This window comes from Choristoneura fumiferana, chromosome 13, assembly GCF_025370935.1.
Source record: "Choristoneura fumiferana chromosome 13, NRCan_CFum_1, whole genome shotgun sequence".
Taxonomy (NCBI): Eukaryota; Metazoa; Arthropoda; class Insecta; order Lepidoptera; family Tortricidae; genus Choristoneura; species Choristoneura fumiferana.
In genome coordinates this window covers 10,846,013-10,864,040 of record NC_133484.1, presented here as the reverse complement: position 1 = coordinate 10,864,040, position 18,028 = coordinate 10,846,013, and the positions used below count along the sequence as shown (strand labels likewise).

General features: G+C 40.5%; 1 protein-coding gene across 9 annotated transcripts in view; it reads right to left on the bottom strand.

The window, feature by feature from the left end:
• The window catches only part of unc80 (unc80, NALCN channel complex subunit), a 55,424-nt gene that overhangs the window by 8,097 nt on the left and 29,299 nt on the right, over nt 1-18,028 (bottom strand). For all 9 annotated transcript variants that reach the window (XM_074096283.1, XM_074096290.1, XM_074096287.1 and 6 more), the window contains 24 exons: nt 17,456-17,685; nt 16,115-16,340; nt 15,502-15,688; nt 14,693-14,862; nt 13,999-14,247; nt 13,428-13,557; nt 12,542-12,682; nt 12,140-12,333; nt 11,045-11,190; nt 10,351-10,545; nt 9,663-9,858; nt 9,079-9,297; nt 8,189-8,334; nt 7,664-7,853; nt 6,786-6,947; nt 6,158-6,361; nt 5,738-5,854; nt 5,412-5,546; nt 4,931-5,054; nt 4,502-4,714; nt 3,172-3,356; nt 2,429-2,594; nt 929-1,099; nt 125-214 (listed from right to left, as the gene is read on the bottom strand). In XM_074096283.1, coding sequence (XP_073952384.1) covers nt 125-214; nt 929-1,099; nt 2,429-2,594; nt 3,172-3,356; nt 4,502-4,714; nt 4,931-5,054; nt 5,412-5,546; nt 5,738-5,854; nt 6,158-6,361; nt 6,786-6,947; nt 7,664-7,853; nt 8,189-8,334; nt 9,079-9,297; nt 9,663-9,858; nt 10,351-10,545; nt 11,045-11,190; nt 12,140-12,333; nt 12,542-12,682; nt 13,428-13,557; nt 13,999-14,247; nt 14,693-14,862; nt 15,502-15,688; nt 16,115-16,340; nt 17,456-17,685 — 4,186 coding nt within the window. The remainder of the gene's footprint in view (nt 1-124; nt 215-928; nt 1,100-2,428; nt 2,595-3,171; nt 3,357-4,501; nt 4,715-4,930; nt 5,055-5,411; nt 5,547-5,737; nt 5,855-6,157; nt 6,362-6,785; nt 6,948-7,663; nt 7,854-8,188; nt 8,335-9,078; nt 9,298-9,662; nt 9,859-10,350; nt 10,546-11,044; nt 11,191-12,139; nt 12,334-12,541; nt 12,683-13,427; nt 13,558-13,998; nt 14,248-14,692; nt 14,863-15,501; nt 15,689-16,114; nt 16,341-17,455; nt 17,686-18,028) is intronic.

Sequence of the window (18,028 nt, the reverse complement as noted above, 5' to 3'; positions counted from 1 at the left end):
GCATCGAATAATGTGTTAATAAATGTTTCTCTCTCTCTCTCTCTCTCTCTCTCTCTCTCTAAAACAGCGGATAAGCAAGTTCTATCTACAGTTAGCATTTGCTTGTATTTATTTATTAACTTGCCTAAATTGGAATTGTTTCCATTATGCGCGCTGCCTGGTCCTTCGAAGCCGGGCATGTGCTGGCTCGTCGTCGAATTGCTGGACACCGACTCTGGAAGTAAATCGTTAAGGTGCATAATATGAATAAAAATTATATTGTTTAAAAAACTAAACAACACTTTTAACTGGTAAAGTTAAACCGATATCCTACTAATATTATAAATGTGAAAGTTTGTGAAAATATTTGGAGGTTTGGATGTTTGGATGTTTTCATCACACTTGCTCGTAAACAGTGTCGTAACATGCAGGCTACCTTGGTTGCAACCCCCCAAATAAAACTCTCGACCTTAATGTGCTTGTCATGAAACCCGTGGTCGGTAAATGAGTCATTGCGCGTACATATTTTCTTGCCATGAAGCCCAAGGTCGGTAAATGAGTCCATGCCCGTACTAATGGTGCTGCGCGCGCTGGCCCACACGCACACGCACGTCAGGCGCATGCTGCGGGAGGGGGAGGGCGGCGCTGCCAAGAGCGCAGCCCAAGGTATCGCCAATATTTGGAACAATTATATTTTTTCTTTTAGAAATATAAAATTTTACTCGCAAATGTGATGAAAAACATTGTATGTCGCACGGGCGGTACTAGAATTACGAACATCGATTCATTAAAGCCCTCAATCTTCAACTTCGGGCTTCTAATAGACTCTCGTTCGTAATTCCTTATTTACCGCCCTTGAGACACATTGTATTATTAGATTCCGAGACAACACTTCGGACGAGCGTTGTCACGGTTCGCTGTTGGTCTTTGCTATTTACTGTGCCAGTACCTCTGGGCGCGGAGAGCGGCGCGGAGGGGTGGTCGGGCGTGCGCGGCAGGCCGGTGCGGCCCACGATCATCCCGATGAGCGACGGCCGGTGCTGCGACTTGTCGCCGCCGCGACCGAACACTTCCGACGCGCGTTTGCCGCCGCTCGCTGTTATGTTCTCTGCTATTTGCTCTGGTGGATAAAAAATGGACTTTAACAGCGGGTACATAAACAGTCGGTCGGGCTTAGGTAACTATAGTGGTTATAACCAATCTTGCGAGTCAAACTTATCTACTTCTAGTGATCGGATCGACATGGAATTTTGTGCGTATATATTATGTAGGTGAGATGATGATGTAAGTATAATCAAGAAAAAGTACGATTGGAATAAAAAGTTTCAAATTCTGAAAAAAACAACAACTTTGATATTATGAGTTACTAGGCTACTAAATATATCAAACAAATTGTTTACAAAAAAATTCACGACACTGCTCGAAAATGTGGCCATAGATAACCTAAATCCAGTACACAAAACTGCCTATATATGTACATTTAACAGCTGACTCATTTATGGCTCGCAAAACACGACAACAATGTAACACATTACGAAAACAGGTCGTAGGTGTATTTCATAATACGATACGACTTTTTTGAATATAATTTCTGAATTTCATTCCCGGCGTGCTGAAACGACAATTGGACCAATCAAAAGTAATCGTCTGCTGCATGTGCAATTAAATTTACCAATGAGAATGCGTCATTAATGACTTTTATGAGGTGTTTTTTTTTCTTAAACGCATAATATCTACAAAATGCTTGAATTTTTTTTAGGATGAAAAAACGCCACAGCTTCGCAGCAGCTCGGACATGATGAGGATGACGTTTTGATTTTTTTGATATGTGGTTGCGTACTGAAAACTAAGAACGGATTCGTTTTAAAAAAAAAATATGTAAAACCAAAATCGGCGGGAGGGGTGATTCTATTTACCGGCCCGGATAATAACAACATGGAAATACCGAGCCGATTATTCGTGTACACGCCCATACAAACTCGTGTCAAACTAACAAGAAAAATCGGGTCAGTATTTCCATGTCGGTATTATCCGGGCTGGTAAAGAGTGTCACATGGCGGGAGCAACGCAGTCATTGAATTCTTATTTTTTGTTTTGTGATAAATAGGTATTTTTTATTTCCTCGCAGTGATCGTGAAAAGCACAATGTTTAGTCTCGGTCAAAAGTGCAATAGATGAACGAGTTAGTTTGAAGGCCGACCCGAAGGTTACTTTCGAACCTCTACAATAATGTACTATTCTTTAATAGTACAAAATGTATTGTTATTCGATGCGTGGTCTCATCATCAGCCGGAAGACATTTACAGCTGAACTCCGCTTAGGGTCACCGCTAGCTGGCGCGGGTAGGTACAGGCAAATTCGTCGCACGCGACGCGCTCCGTGCAAACCGCGTCAGTTAGGCCCTGAGAATGCCACAATGAACGACAATTCGTCACTCGCGTGTTCTTACCGAACTTGTAGTTGTCGTGTTTATCCCGCAACGTGCGCAGATCCCTTGCTAGCTCGGCGAGCAGCGCGCCCCGCGCGCGCGCCGCCGGCAGCTTCAGCCCGCGCACGCGCTCGCGCACCACGAACTGCATGTGTCGCTCGTTGTCGCCGATCGGCGGCTGCGACAGCTACAACCAGTATTGGTGATACTATTTACCGGCCCGGGTAATACCGACTCGATTATTCGTGTGAACACCGATACAATGGTCGGTATTATCAAGGCCGGTAAATAGTGTTACCCACCAGTATCAACTTATGAGCCACTCGTTTACTATGTGCGACGATTTAAAAGGGAGGAGGGGGTTCGACCATGTCTTATTTTTTCTTAGAAGTGGGCGGGAGAGCCTTGATAAATCTCACAAAAATGCGCAAAATTAAGATTATATTTTGAAAAGTCAAAGTTCATTATTAACAAAAAATAAAACTATTAGGGGCTGTTTCACCATCCATTGATTAGTGTTAACTGGTGGTTAGGTGTGATGCCGTCTCTATTTGTTTTGTTCGAATAGACGGAGACGGCATCAACTTGACAATTATTAAGACCAGAGAGAGCCCTTATTGTCTAACACACATGGAATCACAATAGTTTTCACCGCTTCTTTCTGTCACGCGGTATAAAAAAAGACGAGGGTAGAAAGAGATGGTGAATGCGATCGTGAACGTCAGCGCGTTGGACAATACCACCTCAGAAGCCACATTGCTTACCTTGTGTACTATGAATGGTTGTAGCAGAACGTAGAGCGGCGTGCGGTACGTGACGACATGCTCCAAGAAGTCCCACAAGTGGGAAGCGGCTTCGTTGCGTCGTCCCAAGTCGCGCATGGCGCGCGCAATGCGGCCCCATTCCGAGCACAGCTCGCTTGTGAAACAAGCGCAGAGCACTTTGAGGGCTGCAAAGAGCAAAGAGATTAATGACTATTTCACAAAAAGTTGTCCATTTTTCAATTTTTCAGTTGTTGACTTAAAAAAAAATCCTGACGCTATTTCACCACAAAAAATAAGTAATATTGTTTTTAAATATATACAAAACCTTGTGGTAAAAAGTGATAGAAAGTCAGATAATCTTTGTTGTTGGATCCAATAGAAAGTTTTGATGTAGTTAAAAAATTACGATTTGTTCCTCACAAGATTTCGTGACGTTTTCCTGACGTCAAGAAATTTTGGATGTTTTATGTAGTTTATGTTTTAGGGTTAATAATTTCTTGACAAAACTGATTTCTTGCCAATTTCATGACAGTTCAGTATATTTCAGCCAGTGGTCAGTGGTCCTAATGTCTAACACCTGAGTGCTCCCGATCGCGTTCACCATTATCTTTCTAACCTCATCCTAACCTGTGAAGAAAGAAGTGATGAAAACGATTGTGATTCAGAGTACGTTAGACAATAAGGCCTCAGTTTAGTTGAGCGAAATTGTAACTGATTAGTTTATTAAGTCTTAGGGGCTGTTTCACCATGCATTGACTAATTTTATTTGACGGATAAATGTGATGTCGTAACTCGTAGTCTCCGTCTATTCGAACAAATCAAACAGAGACGGCATCACATTTATCCGTCAGATAAATTTAATCAATGGATGGTGAAACAGGGGGTTCGAATTATTAGTTATTGGAATTGAAAACCCATTACAATTTTGTAAAACGGTACGATATTTGGTTGTTTTCCCATTATACACATTTAAGTTTTTCCAGACAAAAGCGAAAGGATAGAACAGGAAAAGGGCGTGAAAAAAGTCACTTGCCAACTTTTATTTTTATTTTTTTATTCGACTGGATGGCAAACGAGCAAGTGGGTCTCCTGATGGTAAGAGATCACCACCGCCCATAAACATCTGCAACACCAGGGGTATTGCAGATGCGTTGCCAACCTAGAGGCCTAAGATGGGATACCTCAAGTGCCAATAATTCCACCGGCTGTTTTATTCTCCACGCCGAAACACAACAGTGCAAGCACTGCTGCTTCACGGCAGGATTAGCGAGCAAGATGGTGGTAGCAATCCGGGCGGACCGTGCACAAAGTCCTACCACCTGCAACTCACCTAGAAAGGCAATCTTGTACAGCTGGTGCGACAGTTTAGTAGTATTCCTGGTGTCTCTGCTGCCAGTAAACGTTAGAGAGTTGACTCGTGCTTCGGCGGCATTTAGTTTCGCGTTGACAGCTGCCAGTTGCCCGGGCGCGGCCGGAGGGCACAGCGCGTTTAGTACCACGGATACTATGTAGCTTACATCCGATTGGCGAAGCGGCGGGACGTCTGCAATAAAATATGCTTTTTTCCTGAGGTTGTCCTGTTTTTCTGGGTGATCAAAGAGTAGTAACTTTATTTTTATCTGTGGTGTGTTGAAGCTGAAGCTATAATCTAAAAATAATTAAATAATCACTACAAGCTACAGGATAAGTTTCGAATTTAAAAATTAAAATTCTTTGAATGTATTTAATAGAAATAATATTACCTAGACGATAATATTACCTTTGCGGCCACTACCAACTCGCAGGCAAAGTGGCATAAATAAGTTCATAAGCATGTTTTCAGTTTTCTCCGCGGATTGGAATATGGCGCTGCCTCCACACATCTGTTCCAGCGAATAACTATCCTGAAAATGAACAAAAAAAGTCACTACATTATCCCATTCATCGAGATCGGCTTTGAAATCTTCGGAACGTCAATAGAAGCTAATGGTTAAGTTACGGCAGTGGGCGGTCGCTCAATGTTTCGCTCAGTTGTGAACTTTTCTTCCAGGTTTTTTCCTGATATTCTCAGAGATCGAAAATCGCTAAATTTGGCATGCCATGGACTTTGGCACTGTTTTTTTTAATGCAACATCAATGAGGACCATGATGTATTTTTTTGGACTTGGAACTACGGATTTTTTGTTTGTTACTCTTTCTACTCTCAAAAAAAATGCGCCCTTGATATAAATTATTACGCTATAGCTATGGTTAGACCTTACCCCCGTATTGATGACCTGTAGCGCTATCAAGCGCACTACGGTGCTGCAAAAATGTGGGGGCGGCGGTTGTGACATCAATGCCGCGGTTGCCGACGACAAATTCTCGCCGCTGTTGTTTTCCGACACTATAAGCGCCTGTAACGAAATATTATGTGGGCTTACGAGAGTCTGACTAAATGGCAATAAACTACAACATTTTATCATGCCAATCCGCTACCACGCATGCAAGAAAGTTAGGTCTGTATAACATGTACCTACGTGTTTTCATGCAGAAGGTTAAATGCTGTGTTTTCTGCTTGACCGTGTTGTTACAAATAGAAACTTACTTGTACCGTGTTGAGCAACGTTTTGACTTGCTGCCAATGCATTATGTAGGGGCACCGTATCATAGTTTCGTATACACCTTTTAGTAACACTGCAGCAGAGTCCCAATCGGTGTTTCTCTGAAACGAGATAAATAACATAACACATTTTTCAATGACTGTATCTTTTGATTGCTTTGACTTAGAAGTTTGGTCTTTTCACTGTTCACCTCCACGCAATGTCAAATGCACGCAAGAGAAACAGATGAGATACATGAGCTGATTTAAAGATGAGAAACATGAGCTGGCGTTCAGGTCGTATACTAACTAGTCCGTCTGTCTAAGCTTTATAGCTATTAGAAGGAAAAATTTGTCAAATTTATATAATTAGTATCAGGCATGGTGTGGGGTTATAGGCCAGAAGCTTAAGATATTAGTACTCACCCTTATACTAGGCTTCTTGGCGATCTTAAGGAAGACCTTATCAAGCCGCCTCAGTATCATTATCAGGGAAGGTCTGAGTGCATCATCGGCCCAGTCTGCGGCTGGCAGCACTAGCGTCATGTAGCGTTGTAGCCCGCGACAGCCCATGGACTCGGGGTCGTAGGGAGACACTTTGAGAAGGGAGTGAGCGATTTCTGCTAGCCGCTGTAAGTAAGAATATGGTGCTCATGTTCTCTAGTTACAATCAATTTAATAACGCAAAGTATATTATTATAAACTTGTCTTATCTTAGAAAAGTATGGATGTTGTGATTCAAAACTTTTTTTTTGCGAAACATACAAATTCATCTCAAATTACGAGTACTTACCTACTCAGTTGATTTGAAATACAGGCCCTTCTTGAGTAATTTCATGCGTCTTTGGCAGTAAATTACATAAAAACACAACTACCTAAGGAGTCCCCAAGCATGTTTCAGAAGTTTACCTGCATTTTACCAACAGGACGCCAGGTTTGATAAGTTACTTACATATTATTGCATGCCTACTTCTCTTTAGAATAAAACTTGGGGATACAATAATCACCTTTGAGCAAAATTATCTCTAACTCACTTTTAACAATATGATCTTACCGCATGCGACTTGCAGTCAAGCAGCTCGACCGGCTTGCCCTCGCTGCCGCCGCTGCCCTTGGAGCCGTTCAAGTCGAGCAGGCGAGTCGTCGCTCGCCCTATGAACTCGCCTACAAGTGACAGTAGCACGTCACGCGGTCGGCGGTACTCCGCTCGGACCAACTGTAATAAATAAAACGAATACTGTCTAATGAAGAACAGGCATGCTAATTTGTTTTAGTTCAAGGATATGGACATCCGCAATGCAGCACTTTAACTGTTATTTCGTTTGCTAATTCGAATATCTATCCCATTCGACGATTGACGATACAATACACCACTTAGTGCGGTCATCAACATAGCTCACAGAATTAACAAGTTGAAGTAGCACTGGGTTAGCTATAGCTGCCGAAGAACCGATAATAGCTGGAGAAAACGAGTCCTTGAGTGGAACCGAGTCATGGAAAACGTAGTGTGAACGCCCTCCGACTAGGTGGAGTGACGATCTGCGAAAGGCTGCTGGTAGAAGCTGGATGCGTCTAGCCGAGGACAGGGCGCAATTGAGTGAGTGTTGGGGGAGGCCTATGTCCAGCAGTGAACTACTGTAGGATGATGATGACTTAGTGTGGTCGGCTGTCATTTCTTTATCGAAGTTTATTTAAACAGAATAAATGGACGATATTACAGATATCTGTCACATAAATATCAAGGATTTATTACAGAGCGGTGAAACAGGCTCTTAAGCCTAGTTAAGACACGCAAGAATAATCGTGCAAGTTGCATTACATTGCGGCGCTCGATTGATCACTAAAAACAAACACGTGGGCTTTACGGCCTCGCAACGTGCTGGTCTAAACCGGGCTTTAGTCTTAAAGCAAGGAAAATGTAAGTAGTGTTACCTCAGAATCCTCGGTGCCGGTGTAATCAGGCGGCGGGGGCATCCTCGAGTGGTCGCTGACGTATCGCGAGTGTGACTCGTCTTCCAGCACGTCGAGGCCCGCGAACTGGTTCTGGGGCGCGGCGCTGCGCACGCCCCGCTGGGACGAGCCCTTGTGCTCGGGAGACGTGCGGTACGGACCGTTGTATGACCTGGAGATCAAAAGCATTATCATCATCATCAGTCAGAAGACGTCCACTGCTGAACAAAGGCCTCCCACTTAGAAACCCACAATGAATGAAAACTCGCCGCTTGCATTCAGCGGTTGCCCGCAACTCTCAAGATATTGTCAGTCCACCTAGTGAGAGGCCTGCCAACAGCTTAAAATAATAAATAGAAAAAGAAGCATTTATTTACAATTCGCAATAAAATTACAGCACATTCACACTACACAGACAATTTAAAAAGAAAAAAAGTATTTTGCGAAATTGCGAAGCGAAAATGATGGATCAAGAAAGTTTCAAACATTATATTAGCATTCACTTACTTGGACAATCCTTCGCAGTTATTGACAAGCGTCTTTATAGCGATGGCCAGTTGTTGAATTATCTCTTTCTCAGTCTTGCCTTCTCTGTTGTATGTTGGCAGTTGTATTTGCTTCACATAGCATGGCAAGATAGCTTCTAGAATGATCTAGAACATAATTGAAATTGTGAAATAAAGTCAACTGGTTTACAAACTGCAATGAAATGCAATAGCAGCAAAAAATTCGTTATGTTCTACACTAGCTTCAACCCGCAGCGTCGCTCCCACAGAATAAAAAAAGTAAGCAAGTTCTCTATTCCGTGGGAATTTTGGGAAATCAATTAGTGCACCTCAATGATCCTCAAAGAAAGTGAATGCCTAATTTTGAAGTCTCAAGCTCTAGTAGTCTAGGCTGTGCGTTATCAGTCAGTTAGTCAGTCACGTTATTATTTTATTTCATAAAATTGTATTTTGCAATAAGTACCCTAACCCTTAATGCTTAAGGTAGAGGCGATTTAGCAATTTTGATTTGGAAATTCAACCTTATTGTTTTAGTAATAAGTTACAATATACATTGCAATTATTGAAAATACTACTAGCTTTAAAAATATCCTTTGCCAAGTATGTATTCGGTAGCTGCTTTTGATTCTGTGGTAGTACGAGTATGCTCCAATAAATGGGGCCTTATTAAGGGCTAAATTAAATCTAGTTTTAATGATCATAAAAATTTAAGTCCTTGTTGGGGCATTTAAAGAAACAAAGATAAAATCATTCGTCGATTATTTACTAGTGTTCCCAATCCGCACTGGGCCCACGTGGGAATAAAGGCCCAAGCCCTCTCATTATGAGAGGAGGCCTGTGCCATGCAGTGGGACATTTATAGGCCGAGACGTGATGTGACTATTTACTTACAAGCATCTGATATCCTCTCATGCTTTCAGAAGAATACGAAACCACCATGACGCAGAGACTAATGCAGTCCAAAACGTTCACCATTTCGTCCTCGTCTCTGTAGCAGAAATCTATGGGCTTGAGAGGTTTTTCTTCCTTTATAAGCTCGGCAATATGGAGAGGGTCGGGAGATGGTGTTTCGAGACTTAAGAGCAGGTTGAACAGACAGCTTGATTGTACCTGGGAATAGGAGAATAACTGGTGTTTTCCAAATCGTATTGTGGGAAGAGCAACGGGAATCGCAGATTTTAAGACGGTTAACCCTTTTTCGTGTAGTCCGGTCATTCAATGGTCATTTTAATGTATTTTAAATGTTCATACATCAGGTGATCATTGACCTGATGGTTTTACAAAAGAAGATTAGCGCCGTTCGCAAGACCGGCAGTTTGCTAATTTGGGATCATTTCGTGACATGCGACTTTTTTATTTGTGTGTTTTCCATGTTGTCACGAATAAATGTTCTTTCTTTCTTTCTATTCACGAAAATTATTTATGTCGAGAAAGAACGTGCAAGAGTGCGTGACATATTAAAATATGTTCTTTACCTTGCTAGCGTCACCATAAGCGGATTCTTCGTCAGTATCCAAAATTGCAGACACAGAACCAAACATCTGTAGTATGAAAGGCTTTCTATTCAAGAGATAAAACTGTTTCACTGCGTATTCTATAGTCGTCGTCACCAGTTTATTAGTTTGATAGTTAGAGTATATTTGTAATAGTGTTGGCATTATTAGTAAGTACCTGAAAAAAAAAACAGTATAAATTTTCAACACTTAGCAAGTGACGAAATAATATGAAACGTAATTACGAGTATTCCATTGTGTGAAATGCGTTCCTATCTATAAAAAGACCTGTCTTTTATTTTTTGAATGTTTGTTTGTTTGTTTATACTCTTTATTATACAAAAAGGTTACATAAAAAAAGTAAAGTATTAAGTACAAAGGCGGACTTATCCCTGCAGGGATCTCTGCCAGTCAACCTTTGAGTGAATGTCTTTAGGCGGTCTATTTTACTACTAAGTTAAGCATGCGATCAAGTTTTTTTTCGGAAGAAAAATTTAAACCAAATAATGGTTTTATAGTTCCTAATAATAATAAGTCCCAATCCTGACCAGCTTCCATTTATTTTCCACTTTCAAAATCTGTCAAAATTGCGTCGTACATTGCACATCGGATATTCTTAGGGAGACTACGATCAAAATTTTCTGCTGAGTAAAAAAAGTTATACAAGTACCCGTTAGTAGAGAATATGCTCTTGAAATTGAAGGCAGCGTTCACATACGTAGCTATCACGTATCTGAGGATGAGCGAGTCTTCGCTATGCAGCATCAACGCCCCGTTGAGCACGTTGAGGAACAGATGAATGTCGCGGGACGAGGTGAAGTTGCCAGCCATGGCTTCAAACATTCGCGCTATTAAACGGACCCACCTGGAAATACAAGGTGTTCATTAAATAACTGAACATCTAAGAAACCCCAAAAATAATTTTTAATTTTAATTTAGTTGATTGCATTTATTTTCGATTATTTTGATTTTTATAAAACATATTCGTGTGTTTAGCTAAGTGAGTTCAAGTATGATTTCTAACTCTACGCTCATAAGTTGTATTTGTCAGTTACGCTTCGTAGTTTTTAGAAAAAAATCAAACTGACAACAAAATGGCCAGTATTGAATTATGTAAATAATAAAAAAGGGATTTAAAAACACAAACACAACCTAATAGTGTAATCGATTCTTCTCTCGATTTTGAGCAAACCACTTTCTTGTAATTAAAGAAAAAAATAATCAAGCAAAACAAATCAATAAAAGTTTCCAAGTGGATTTCCACTTCCACTTCTTTTGGCTTTTAACGTAAATAAACAAGTTTAAACGTACATTTTTTTTAACATGTTCACCCGTACACTTTTTAACAATAGCAATGTACTTACATAAACTTGTGCAGGACGTCCAGTCCCAGCAGCGTGGTGCCCAAAGGCCCCCGGCTGTAGAGTTGCAAATCGGCTTCCAACGCTTTGCGCGGGAACGAGGGGAGCTTCATGAGTTCGTCATGGAGAAACACTACTCGTTGCACCACCTGCAGCCAGCAGAGGAGAAAGTTTAAAACAATATAGACGACCGGATGGCCAAGTGGTTAGAGAACCCGACTACAAAGCTTGAGGTCCCGGGTTCGATTTCCGGCCGGGGCAGATATTTATATGAATAATACGAACGTTTGTTCTCGGGTCTTGGATGTTTAATATGTATTTATGTATTTAAGTATGTTTATCCGTTGCCTAGTATATAGTACAAGCTTTGCTCAGTTTGGGATTAGGTCAATTGGTGTCAAGTGTCCCAATTAACAATTGGTCCTTTATAAAGTACGCGAGGACTCAGGAGGATAGAGGAGGGTAAAGAGATGGGGCAAAGATGCAAGCGCCCGCGTGTTAGACAACACGGCCTCTGAACATAGCATCCGTAATGTAACATAACGTCCAAAGAACGCCACAATGACTGGTTCTACGCAGTAGACATCCACCGGTCTGCTGCGACCTCGACTAGATCATCAGTCCACCTTGCAGAGAGTTTCCCACGCTACCTTTTCGGGTGTGACCGCTACCTATTCGCTAGCTATCAGACTGTTGGGGCGTGACTGTTCCTAAAACCGATGAACTGATGTTATTCAAGCAATATTCCCTGTCCACTGCCCTGCCTCTTCGTTTGTTATTATACTAAACGCGAAAGTTTGTGAAGATGTATCAAGCTAGAATGGAATTGACAGTAATTTCATATACTTCCGCCAAAATGTATAGTAAAATGATGCATATTTCAATCCTACTCATATCGCGGTTTAATAATATATATCGGTGTACGTCACTTTTTGAACAATACTGCACGGGTATTGATGAAATTTGGTGTACAAATGGTTTATAATTTAGATTAATACATACAAAGGATATCTTTAATCCGAGAAAAGTGCTACGTTCCCGCAGGAAGCTGACGTTGAAGTTGCGTACAAGTAGGCTGTAAGATACTGCAGTACATACCATGTCAACATTCTTCAAAATGGCCCAAGTGAGCAGCACCTTCCCTATTTCCACGAACTTGGACAGCAACTCTTGCTGCTGCAGTTTATTGAAGGCATCATCCGGCTCCATGTGGACTAGCCCCAACTGCGGGTACTGAGAGCGTTTGAAGAAGTAACTGTCCCGTACGTATGATTGTGGGTTGTGGATTTGACCTGAAACGTGTTCTTTGTTACTCCATTGTCATCGATTCTCTAAATATGTACTAAATTTCAATTCGATCAGACTACTGGAGGAAACGAACGCGTCCTGCATTGTTGTGTGCATTGTTTGTCGAAGTTATAATGTACAATATACGACAACATCTCGCCAAGTAAACTCTGCGCGAAGCTTTCAGCGGGTGTTTACAAAAAAATTACTCACGAGTTTTAAAATCGACCAGAAAATGTTCGTTATGCAGTTCTTCGGGTATGCTGAAGAAGTCTAGCGCCTCTTTAAGTATTTGATCGAACTGCGTGTCTTCTTGAATGGGGAACTGGGACGGAATGGAGCCGTCATTGTCAGCTGGAATAATAAAATCATTAGTATTTTCATTCCCATACAGGCATTCTGAGGCTCCAGCTGTGCTCCGTTACTCCACTTAGCACCGTACCTCGCCGCTATTGTTGACACGTAGTTATTCTAATCTTTTTGAACATGGACGACCGGATGGCCAAGTGGATAGAGAACCTGACTACGAAGCTAACGAGGTCCCGGGTTCGATCCCCGGCCGGGGCAGATATTTGTATCAATAATACGAATGTTTGTTCTCGGGTCTTGGATGTTTAATATGTATAAATGTGTGTATTTATCTATATAAGTATTTTTATCCGTTGCCTAGTATCCATAGTACAAGCTTTGCTTAGTTTGGGACTAGGTCAATTGGTGTCAAGTGTCCCATGATATTTACTTATTTATTTATTTTCGGCAGTTAATACTCAAAAATGCACTGAAGTGTCAAATCTGTTACGTCGTAAACTAATATATAATCTATTTAATTAATTAATTATTTAATGCACTAACACGTAGCCGTAATGACTAATGAAGAATACTAACAATTTTTATGGAATCTTAAATGTTCTGAAATAAAGTTTTTTTTTTAAATACTGTTACCAAAAATCTAATTGTTCGAAGGTTTCTGTTAGAACCGTCATTTTTCCATTAAGATTCGAAGAAAATTAATGTCTATATATAATAGTTTATAGTAATAATAATCGCTTAATTTCTCAGCGTCTCAATGAGATTTAAGTCATTCATAAATAAGGTTTACCAGGTCCATGTACGATGATTTTCTTAGCAGCGGGCACGTTGGCAGTGAGCAGTATGGAGGCATCGCATTGTTCCTTGCGCAATATTTGCTTTAGGTCCTTGAACATTATACCGTGCACACTGTGAACTACCTGGAAACAGAAGGTATAATAAAATAATTCGGGTTTAGATTCGGTTGTACGAAAGAGCTGGCGAATAACCTATGACTATCGTTTAAACGTTCCGTGACTTAAGGCTCTAATTTACCACTTTTTGGTATCAAAATATATAGAGAAGACGCGGAGCAGAAGAGACAATAAATACATGTAAGAAAATATTTGCTTTATCCCGCGACTTCACTCCCGTGGTAGTATACAAAACTGACAAGCTTTTTATCTCGTGCGTAGAATTCGTTTATCGCTATCCCGCGGAACTGCAATTTTCCGGAATAAAAATTATCCTATGTCCTTCCTCGGGACTCAAACTACCTGTATACCGAATTTCATCTAAATCGGTTCAGCGAAGAGGTTACAAACAAACAGACTGACAAACTTTCGCATTTATAATATTAGTGGGATTAATAAGTTATTTACCATCCACAATATAGACAAAGCCGCCCCAATCAACCTCTGTCCTTCCTCGTGCGGCGAACGTATGTAGAACATAACGTATCCTATAATATAGTTGTACAGCGCAAAGGCAGCTTGCTGCGGCAGACGTGGTATGAAGCGGATGAGGTGCCGGAGTAATTTAAACATTTCGTCTTGATGGTCGCGGGTCAAACGTTCTAGGACGTGGCGGAGGAACAGCGCCGAGTCTTCCACTAGACAACCCCATATCACCTGAAACAATAGTAAAATGTATATCAAGTATATATAACGCGCCATTATATCTGAGACGTTTATGTCCGCATGAGCCGCAGGCGAGGGTAGATAATTAAGTCGAGGGTAAAATGAGTTTTATGAACAAGTTACAAACTTTGTTTTTAACTTTGGTTGTGAGGAAATTAAATAGTAACAGTGGAAACAAATGTGTATTTACTGGGCACCTAATCTTAATGCATTTCTATACTTGTTTTGTAAATGTCTATTTTTAGTATAAGTTTGTCAATAATGAATTCTGTATAATTTTAATGTCATCGAACACACACCGCACGTATCAAATCTCAACTCAAATACAAGCACTTTTACACTTGTCTCTATTATAAATCAAAAATCTTGTTCTCCAACTTACAAAAACTATATATATCATTTAGTAGAAATGTAATCTGTTTCATTGTAGACTTACCTGATAAGCAACCTCATAGACAGAACACCCCGCTGTAGAAACGGCTGCGTCGTCCAGTAATGACACAATCTCAGCCACGGCAGAACATAAAGCTGATGGAAACAGTGCCGAAGCCACCTGGGTGTGGTGGGAGCCTCGGACGCCTTCCGCCATCTCTTCGTCCGCTGGAGCTGTTGGAAAAGAATTAGGATTTTGGACTGTTTGGGAATTCCTGCCTTTATTAATACGATTTAACCATGCAAGCATCAACAGCAGCAGTGTACTAGAGAGGAGGTTCTAAGAATGTTTCCTTGTTTCGCCGACAGAAATTTGATAGTATTTCGTTTTTCAGAAAATGTGTCATAAAATATTTGATCCTTCTTTTTTGGTAATTTTTACTTTAAATATTATTGTTGCGACGACTATTTGAATGAAAGATATTTCACAGAAAAACGAATCGATCAATTTCACAGTCTTATTTTTTATTCAACAAACTTACCAAACGATAGAGTTGTTTTTTAATATAATATTGTTTGTTAGGTGTATTTTTTCATAGTGCGATGAGCACTAACCAAAAGTAGGTTAGGTTAAGTTCAAATGCGACCTCAACAACAATATTTTATCTTGGTAAGAAGTTCGACATTAACTAAATAATATTTATGACAATAAAGAATATTTGCTTTGTAATTCTATGATATAAATATTCAATTTTATTTATAACAAAATCAATGCTTTAAATTTCTGCAATTATAAGTATTCTACGTATTGATTATTCTATGAAATGAAAAATTATATAAAACTGCTATTAGTAATGTACAAAACATACTCACGTTCGATATGGTCGTCCGCCGCATGGTCTAACGCTGGTTCCCGGGCCGCCTGCCGGGTTATAGGGATGGTCGTGATCAGGAAGCTTTCCCGCTCTGCTCGCTTTTTATCGTTGCGTTGCTGCAGCGCTCGCTTTATCGCTTCTGTCTGCTGTTTCTTGCGAGTTTTGGTTGCAGTTACCAGGGAACGCTGAAAAAGAAAGAAGAATCAAGCATTTTGAATGAAAGAAAGAAATAAATTTTTGGTTGGTTCCATCAGTACCACCGCTTTACACCTTACCTACCTTACCTTTTTTTGTTACTGTAATATTGCTGAAATGCTATACTTTGCACAAATTTTGATAAACAATGAGTATGCGATCCGGTCAGGGGCAGACACGCCACGACTAAAAGTATTTACTTTGACAGTTATAACTTTACTAATTCCACCTCAATGCAAGGGAAATACTTTTTTGAGTTATTTCAAGCCTCTTTCTGCTCTCACTGATAAACTTTATGTGGCAGATAGGCGTTTTTGTTTCATTTGTCCGAATAAACTGAGACAGCATCACATTAATCCATCACATAAAATTTATTAATAAGTTTTAATAAAACCTGTAAATAAATCAAGACTCACGTGTCGCTCCTGATTCAAGGTCATCTCCATGTCTTTATCTTTGACTTGCGGCGTCCACGGCGGGTCAACGACCGCCAGCGACTCGATCCCGATCTTGGGCGAAGGCAGCGTGAACTCTATGCCTGGAGGAGGCACTTTGAACGTGACCGAAGCGCCTTCTTCCATCCTCGGCCAGACTTGGTAGCGAAGCTTCCACATCACTTGGAAACGCAGGATTGCGTTGATTCTAAAAAAACAAACCAGTTCGGTGGAGATGTTTTGTTTCAGTCAAAATAAAAAGTTTATTCTGTAAGTAGCGCGCAAGAAATTTGACGGCGCTTTCGGAAAGACCATTATGACCAAGAAGAATGCACCATAAAAATCTTGGCAGAAAGTAAAAAAAAAAACTTTCTGTCAAGATACAAAAATTAGGTACTTAACCACTAACTAATACAAGCAAATCAAAGATACAATTTAAAGGCTATGGAAATATTTAAGTATCTAACGTTTTTTACAGGGAATTTACGAAAGAGATATAAAACGTATGAAAAAATCGAAAACTTGAAAATATAGGAATAGTTTACTTATTTTATACCTATCAGGACTTCCTCTGTAGCGAATCCTAGTGTACAACAAAAACACAGTAAAAACATAAATAGGAGAAGAGAGAAAAATAAGAGACATTGTGCTGTAGTGTGATGCCAAAAGGACTCAGGTCAGCATGTGCTGTAGCCTTGTAACCAGAGCTGCAGCGCTGGTTTTCAGCTGAACCCCGGTGTGTGCACCCACGTAAGTGAACGCGTAATTATTGCGGGAAAAGAAAAAACTATATATATATATACAAATATAAGAATTATAAAATACCTATAAACATATATATGCGTAGAAATTTGTACAAAATGATTTAAAAATAAAAAAAAAGAGTAGCAATAAATTCAATAACGACAATAATAATAATGAAACAATAACAAGTAAAATAAAATTAGGGACGCCTCAAGTAAGTTGGAACAACTCGGCCACCAACAAGTTGTTCTTTTTGGTAATCAAAAATATGCTTCTTAAGCTTTAATTTAAATGTGAGTTTGCACATTGGTAGACGTAGAGGAGGCGGCAAGTTGTTCCAACACCTGGTGGCCGCATACTTAAAACTACCACGGAAGGCAGCTGACCTATGCTTTGGCATACACAAACGACATTAAACAACATTTACAACATTTAATGAACAACTACAGAAACTCCAAATCCTACATCGAAGTTTCTCAACTCGACGCTCTTTCTTCGGACTTCGGCCCCCAGGCATAACATCTGCCTCTAGATCTATCTCTCTATTGAAGCCTCTACCCACACCTACTAGGTACTAACCTGACACCAGGGTCGGTATGCTTCAAATCATTATGCATAATTTCCGACGCAGTCTGCGGGGCTTTGACCGCAGCGAGTATGAAGAGGGAAGCGGCGCACGCGCTGAGCTCCCGGTCCGGCTCTAGTAGCAACTGCCACGCCACCGGGGCGCATTCGGCGAACATCTCCTCGCTCATTGTGGTCGCGCCTTTGATTAGAGCGGCGAGCGGGGAGTGGTAGGCGTCGCGGACCTGTAACGTTTATCTTGTGTTCCAATTTATACTATTTCGATGTTCTTTCAAAATGTTTTCTTTTACAATGTATTTTATGTATAACTTTTTATTGTTACATAAAACATATAACAAAAAACAGGTCCTGCTTCCTTCCTGAATCCTGTGTATCGAATATAAATGTCTCTTTTTCTTCTGTGAAAATTTAAAGTGTCTAACTTTTACGGCTTAAGAAATAGAGCCCTGTGTCAGACGGACGGACAGGCAGACAGACAGAAAGATAGACAGACAGACAGTGGAGTCTCAGTAATAGGGTCCCGTTGGCACCCTTTGGGTAGGGAACCCTAAAAATGGTTGACGATGC